This window comes from Plutella xylostella, chromosome 25, assembly GCF_932276165.1.
Source record: "Plutella xylostella chromosome 25, ilPluXylo3.1, whole genome shotgun sequence".
In the NCBI taxonomy this organism is placed as follows: domain Eukaryota; kingdom Metazoa; phylum Arthropoda; class Insecta; order Lepidoptera; family Plutellidae; genus Plutella; species Plutella xylostella.
The window spans coordinates 450,789-459,080 of record NC_064005.1 but is presented as its reverse complement, the minus strand read 5'-3'; the positions used below and the strand labels follow the sequence as shown (position 1 = coordinate 459,080).

Genomic DNA, 8,292 nt, shown 5'->3' with positions numbered 1-8,292 from the left:
TATAAAATTCGAAAATATAGGTTTTTTAATTAATTTTATCATTTTTTTCTTTTATTTCGTCATCCATTAAACAGCTATAGATATAGTATAATAGTTCGATTCTATCGATGGAGGAATGTCAGAGTCAACCTTGCTTTTGTAGTGAATGCAGTTTGCAAGCATGAGTCATCTAGTCGCCAGCACATAGTTAAGTACCTACTCAGATTTGCATTGTCTGTTGCGATCTGTGAAATGCAGAGAATACGCACACAACAATAATTTCCTGGTTCTTGACTATTCAATGCTAAAGTAGCATTAGTTTATTTACTTCTATGATCAAATGAAAATCTATGGGTCTAGTAACAGTTGTGGCGCGCTCCTTAGGAGGCCTTGGTCCAGAAATGGATGAGAATACAGACGACAAATTATATAGAGGTACCTACCTACTGATATGTAGTACTTACCATATTTTACAAACCCAACTACATACCCGTGATATCTCTACATCATAATTTGGTAGCGATTGGTAAATGTCAGAATAAGTCACGTTTCTCCATGAAAGTAATAAGTAAGTATAAAGTTAATTTCTTCTTCATCCAATGATCATCGGAGCATCCAGAATAACGCCAATAGATGAATATAAGCTACGGAAGCACTGTTGAGGAAGCGCCATCTGCCGTGGCCAAATATAACTGTTTAAATCTACAGAGGATCCATAAGAGGCCTTACCGCGCCACGTTTCTAACTTGCAGTCTCGAGGTAAGTAGGAAATTCCACGTCTACCTAGCCTTAAGAAATTATAAAATCTTCAAGCATAGGAAAGTTCTTCAGACCATCCTAGACCTACCTAGGTCTTTTATCCTAGTAGGAGTAGTAGGTATGTATAGGGTAGATAAAACAAGTAATGTAATCGTTTTGCATTTATTTAATGTTAATATAATATAGACAATGTTCAAGGTACCTTTTAATTGGATTTCAGAGCTTTTGAAACACACTTAGACATTGTATCCGTTCACATGAACCTCTTATCATTTACAACATTGCAAAATAACATTTCATTTTAAAATCAATCTGATAATTACGACTAAATAATATTTAAACATTGACTAATTCCAATTTTAATTCAAAACTTAATAATTATTATTTCTCGTACATAACATTGCAGACCCGTTTATCGTAAACCAAGTTAACAAAAAAATATGAAATAAAAAACCATCACTGAATTTTTACAGAAACAAAACGTTCAACATATTATGATACCGTACGGAGGCGTGTCCCCACTATACGTACTTATTATACGCAACAAGATATAATTCAATAGAATTACAATAACATATCAATCTCAACATGTGTATAGTTGATGAGACAACGACTGCAGCGCGTGCGGCGCCGCCCGGGCCGCGGGGGCGCCCAGGCGAGGGCGGCGCCCAGGCGGGGGCGGCGCCCAGCGCGGGCGGGCGGCGGCCGGGGCGGGTGGACAACAACGGGGAGCCCGGTGAACAATTTAATGACGATAAACAATTATTTATATTACAATTTCCCTACCGTTTGGGACGCGTTCGTGACGATGTCAATATGCGCAAGTTGATTCCTCAGTCTTTAATCGATTGATGACAATGAGCAAGGAGAAGAACGTAATGAAACGAATGTAACATGCAAGTATATACAGACAGTGCGGCTCCCCCCGGCCCCCCCTCCCGCGCGGCTCCCCTTCTAAACTATACTCATTACAATAAACCACTCTATCAACAAAGTCAACAACATTTAGCTATTAAATTAAAGGGAGGATGAGACGCCTCACCCGTCTTACCGTAACCTTCCCACCGTAACTCTGTAGAATGAAGAATGATTAATTACTAGCTAACTTAGCCTAACAACATTGAAATTCCTTATCTGTAACGGCGCTACACTACGGCAGAGTGTGGAGCGGCGGCGGCGGCGCCCGCGTGCCGGCTCCGTCTCCACTCGCCGACCTCAACCATCCCTTACCCATCCTAATCCAATAATATCCTAACTTCACACGGAACCTAACTTCATTTCTTTCCGATAGATGGCGCAACGCACCTACAAATTTCCAAATCCCAATTTTTCCTTCGACTGTTGGATACCGACGCGTCTCTCTTAGCTAAAATACGCTTGACTGTACACAAAACTTTCTTTTTCTGGACAAAACCGTCACTTACGGATTGACAGCAGCACTCGTGTTGGAGTTCATCGCTTGGACTGCAGGCGGAGGCCGCGGGGGCGCACTCCCGCTATCACAGAGCCCCTACTCCTACTCGACCCGGCACACGCCACCGCACTATGTTTGTAATATGTAATATTATTTTTGTATTCGCGACAATATACTCTCAAATATTTGTAACAACTTCAGGTATATAACAACATTAACATTTTATTTGCGGTGTTTTTTTTTTCATTAAATTATCTATTTCGTAGTCATATAGTGTTAATAATGTTAATAACTATTTTTCACCGATAACTATGAGGTAGGGGGCGTCGAGGCACTCCCACTAACAATAGAGGCAAGAGAAAGACAGAACGAGCAAAGGATCGTAACCCGGAGACGGCCCGAAGTCCGAACGGATCGATAATTGACATACTTACCTACGTTCACTAACGAGTATAGATCGACGAATTGAGCGAGTGTAATCGACATTCAGCCCACCGCTAATTGACACTTCTGATATCGACACCGCCATGCACAAGTTACTAAGACCGAGAGAAACACCAGAATGAACAATACCCTAAGTTACGATAAAGATTGAATATAGCTACGAGAATGCGAACTACAATGTACGAGTGACTACGTCGCTACAACAACGCCGGCCTCGCCAGGGGGCGCGGCGGACTCACAAACCATTCTTTTGTTAACTATTTATATTTAACATTACGGAGGTCTCGAGAAATATCTCAATTCCAAATCCTAGTATAATATAACTATCGTACGTAACTCTTTTAAGCCGAAATTGATTATAATATTATTATTAGTGTTTTTATTTATCATTTCATTGTTTTGTACTTCATTCCATTTCATCGACAAGCATGCGCTTGGGTCGTTTATTGGTGAATATTTATTATTAGTTATTTGGCGCCCAGCACGGGTCGGACTACTGAGGATGGTTACTAGTTATATCCCTCATAACCATGGCACTTCTGAGGTAAACAAACACAACTTAAACTATGTTTAAGCGAGGACTCGCCTGAGGGCGGCCCCCCGCCCGCGCCGCCGCCCGGGCCCGTGTGCGCGACTGTACATAGTCGAGCGGTACTGTGGGCCACATGTGCGCGACAGTACACGGGCGGCGGCGCGGGCGGAACTGACACGAAGTACCTTGACAAAGTCAAAACAATCACAGTTAAAACATTACCTCTACAGTGACAAATTAACTACCGCGTCTAAACAATGGCGAACATTTCAAAAATAAACTTTAATATAACTGTAAATAAGAATCTATTATCATATTGTCATATTCTTGAATAATATATAGAAATCTGCTCTCTAAATTCAAAATATATTATTTTTACTAACTCGTATGGACATTCCTTCATATTGTACTTACAGCGTAACGTGTAATTTAGACCGCGAACAGAAAACTAACAAAATAAAATAAACGAATCTTTTTTAAAAACGTATAAAAAATAAAGATCTTCACCGAGAGACAATAAAATTAGGAATGACAACAAACAGAAGGCGACGGGCGACGACCGACACAGTGTCATGACGTGACGTCATAGTGCAGGACACACGTCGCCCGCGCCCCGTCGTCTACTGACCAGATTCTAGTTCACCGGATGCGTCAATAATTAAAAACAAATCTTTGAAAGACCAACACGTACATTGTACTCAGTTAACTCAGTAACGTAACATACCAACTTTGGTTAGGACACTTTTTGGCTCTCACAGTTATGCTTAATAATGAATTTTAGATATTAAAGCGTCAATGGTGAATGAGCAACATCTCACTATCATTTATGATGTGAATGGGAACATGGATAACAGATATACATATAATGTGTAAACTACACCCCGAGGGATCAGCGAGGAGGCCTGCCCCGGGCAGTGAAACCTCCTTGACGGTCCCTCGGAATAAAAACAATAACTTATCTATGGTAACATGTACAATGAAATCAACGGTGTAAATAATTGGGTGATATTATACAAAAATAAAAATGTGTATGGAACAGGAATTTCCGTGATAGGAGTTATCACAATCGTACTTTCATTAACATTACCTTAAACAACAATAAACCTCTGCTAGGCAGATTTGAAATAATTACTTGTCATCACGATGAAAACATAAGTATATAATAATCAAACTATCTATTTATAGTATGCATGCATAAAATCAATATAGGCAATAATAATAATATATTTAATTGTAAATAGGTAATATTTGTCGATAGAGGGCGAGGTGTCGTGACGTCACTTGCGCCCGCTATCGAGCTCTCTCAGTTATTATTAAACAATAAAACAACGTAATATACCCTTAACTACACTCAGGTAACTCGCGCCACTCCTCTTCTAAAATATGTAACTTAAAAATCCGTGTACTTATTCCAAACCCCCTTGTTTAGTTTTTTTTCTCTATATAATAATTATTATAATGGTGCCGAGTGACCCCGCGACTATGGAAACGATCCTGTGATTAAACAGTGTTCTGACTAGAATAACTAGGGTTTACACTACAACAAAATGTACTTAGTACGAGCCACCCGGCGCGACACTTGTACTTATGCTTATTATTGCAGCGTCTGCGACGCGGGGCGGTGCGGCTCCTACGTCCTATAACAGCGATTGCCTTGAAAACTTTAACCTAACCTTCACCTGGCTCGCGCTGACAGCTGGCTGCGTGACAGCTGCCGGTGTGACAGACGTCACAGTGACAGGTGTCAGGGGCTACTGCATGAGCGAGAGCTGGTTGTGGCGCGTGCGCTTGAGCTCCTCCTCCTGGATCTTCTGCTCGATGAGGAAGGTGGCGCTGGCGATGGCGGTGGGCGCGCCGCTGATGGTGACGATGCGGTTGCGCGTGCCCGGCGCGAACGTGCCCTTCTTCGAGATCTGGATGTTGGCGCCCGACATCTGCTGGATCTCCACCAGCGAGCGCCCGCCGGGACCTGCAAGCGCCGTAATGTTACATTATTATAATGTCAGGAATAAAATTATTTTGCTCTAACAGAATATCGTTTGCTATTGGTCTACTGCAGCAAGTACGCGTCCCGTATCTTCTCTTATAATTCTTGCATCGATGCGAAACTGGCGCAGATAGCCGCCAGATATATGATTTGTAGAACAATTAAATATTCTATCACAGCCCTAATTTTATGCTTTAACTATTGAGCATTTATTGATAACTGTATGCTACGGTAGTGGCTTGATGAGGACGGCCGAGGACTGAGTGTTGTTGCGCTCCTTGGGAGGGGCCTATGTCCAGCAGTGGATGATTATTGGCTGATGGTGGTGGTATGCTACAATCGAACTGTAAATAACTATAGAATACATGGTTTAAATATATCATCACTGACCGAGTATAGCTCCGACGATGACCTCCGCGATCTCCACGTTCTTGGTGTCCTTGCCCTGCTCGGCGGGCGTGGGGCTCTTGCTGAGCGGCAGCAGCGGCGCCGCGAACCCGCCGCCCAGCGAGATGGGCGCCACCGCCGCTGCGGGCCGAAGCTCCATTGCAACCTCCGCGAAACGCTCCAGCGAGCCGCCCCGCGTGCCGCCTAACAAAGCTACCAACTTAGCCGAATGCGGACGAGTTTTGGAGTTTTAAGGGGGGTGGCCGAATGGTTTTCGGAGGTATTTAGGGGTGTCACAAGGCTTGGCCTTTTTAGTAAGAGTTCTTAGGGGGTTATATATATAGTAAGAAGGTTGTGGTATAAGACGGGGATTCAAAAGTTACAAGGGTCAAAGGCTTTGCCATTTAAAGTGAGAATTTTGGGACTTTGGGGATGGGATTTTAGATTATTTATTGTCTTTTAACGCCAAAATGACCAGTCTAATGCAGTCAGTCAGTCTTCATTCCATATCCAATTGAATTTTAAATATAATCAAATTTAATAACTAACAAATTTTAACATTAGGTCTAAACCGAAAGGCAAGATTAAGAGGAGTTAGAGGGAAACAAAACATTAATAAAAAGACATCTATAGGAATAATTATACATAGCAACAATTTAGAGTTGGTAACCCTGTCGGCCCCTTATTTGAGAACGTTTCGCGCAGTTGCCAGGAACACGTGTTAGCGACCGCAGGGGGGACTAAAGGCGTTTCAGTTGACATAGTACGAGCGGGCGTTGAGGCCGTAATATTGGAGGAGTCTTTCCGTTTCGGTCGAGTCTAGAAAAGAAATGCGCCCTTAATGTGTTAGCGATGCGCGAGACTTAGGTACAAATGTGAGGAGGGACAACCCTGGGACCAATCTCCGTCTTCTGGTGGCACATTGTCAAACTGAATTCAACCTTTAGCCGTTGCGTTCAAATCGATATTCAGGTGATGCTAGTGCACAGACCGCGGGTACTAACATATGTTCCGTGTAAGAAATACATTATACATTATAAATAGAAGTAGATAAGTGGTGTGATGCAATGACTTGTGCTACACGTAGCTCTGAAAATGTTAGCGCGTTGAGTGTAGGGAGGTACTGTTTATATGGACATCCTGTATAAATACATATATTTACCATGTAGGAGAAGGTACAAACGAATACAAATACATACTTGAATACCAAAGTTATGTAAGATCGCTAGAGAGAATAAATATTTAATAGTGTTACTTTAATAATTGAAAAACTATGCTTGAGTCAGAAAATATTGTGATATTAAAATATCAGCAAATCAAAATTACTCTACAGAAAAGTGAATTCGAAACTAAAATACTTTTTTAAATTGTACTGTATACTGTAGTGATAAAAAGTTTGAGTTAAAATGCGAGATGTAAATGCAATGATGGCTGAAATACATACTGATACATAAGTACATGCAAATAAAACGGAATAGTCTGGCCACTAGATGCGTGTACTAGCATAACCTTGCAATACCGACTGTGGCGACATCTGCCAACTATCATTTTCAGAGCGGCGCTGTGATGCGACAGAAGAAGAAGATTTGGTGAGAAGAACTTTTATTTGGGATTTATTGTGAAAATAGCTCTTTTGTATAAAGTTTTTATTTATAGTTCAAATTGCGGTACATTTATTAAGCTATTTTCACAATATGGCTCCATGAATAAAAGTTGTTGGAAATGAGATTGATTATGCTTGGATTTTAATATGGAAACGTTCGGCTCATTAGCTCACTGGTACATGTTTCATAAAAACATTAATTTCATTTTTTAATTCAAAGAATAAGTATGTAAAATACCATAAACTGACCAATTAAAAGTGATTATTAAAATTTAAGGAAGCTTATGACATTAAAATCCAAGTATAACCAATAAAAGTGCAAAGAAAGTGTATTGCCGAAAAGAATGGAATAATGAATAAGCGATGGTCTAAAATTAGTAAGAAAAACAATTTCGAAGCCAAATACAAACGCAGGGTCATTTGTAGAAAACCTTCAGCAATACATTGAGTTTCAATTAAAAAATAAATGCAAATAATAATAAGCCTGAAATGGCACTAAGTGAAATATAACCGAAATCAGGCAAATTTTTATATTACTTTAAAAGCATGCTCTGTGTCTGATTACATAATAATGTAAAAAAAATAAGCGTAGATTATATTTACGAGTAAAAAAACATAAGATCAAAATTATCCATTTCTACTGATAAGTGTAGGTAATCGTCCCATTTGAAGATTTCACAAATGAGATTAGAATTTTCATTTGTTAGTAAATCAAGTCACTGATTTCATTCAGAATTTTGAAAGAAAAAGTTCCAAAGCCAATAAGATTATCCCAAATAGGTGATGTGAAGCGGTGCGATGCAATTTTGAATTTAGAATAGTTTAGAACATGGAGGAGAATGTAGAAAGCAGAGCAGTTGTTCTAATAAGAGGCCGCCGCAAAATGTCTATGCTTCTAGAACCATAGATATTTCTGTTGCTTTCTGTTTGTAAAGGAAATCCCCATATAACAAAGAATCATAATATTGGTAATATTCAAGTTACTCGTAATTGAATTTCACCAGCTAAAAATCATAGAATTCCATAAAACGTGATGACTTTTAGCTAATGAAGTACATAGCGTTATGATCAAGGTGAGATATTATTTTAAGTATTTAATAAATAAACAAATCATATCTTATCTCGACCTTATGGTATTATCATTCCTTGATCATTAAATAACTGGCTGAGATCGGATAGTTCAATAA

At 39.9% G+C, this 8,292-nt stretch overlaps 1 protein-coding gene across 6 annotated transcripts in view; it reads right to left on the bottom strand.

Annotated features, from left to right (window-relative positions):
* Positions 1 to 886: 886 nt before the first annotated feature.
* The window catches only part of LOC105387916 (RNA-binding protein Pasilla), a 44,158-nt gene continuing 36,752 nt past the window's right edge, over positions 887 to 8,292 (bottom strand). For 4 of the 6 annotated variants that reach the window (XM_038107424.2, XM_038107425.2, XM_038107428.2 and 1 more), the window contains 2 exons: positions 5,506 to 5,706; positions 887 to 5,097 (listed from right to left, as the gene is read on the bottom strand). In XM_038107424.2, coding sequence (XP_037963352.1) covers positions 4,880 to 5,097; positions 5,506 to 5,706 — 419 coding nt within the window. In that variant the 3' untranslated portion in view covers positions 887 to 4,879. Of the gene's footprint in view, positions 5,098 to 5,505; positions 5,707 to 5,879; positions 6,322 to 8,292 lie in introns of those variants that run through there. The other 2 variants (XM_038107427.2, XM_038107429.2) reach the window with 2 other exon arrangements.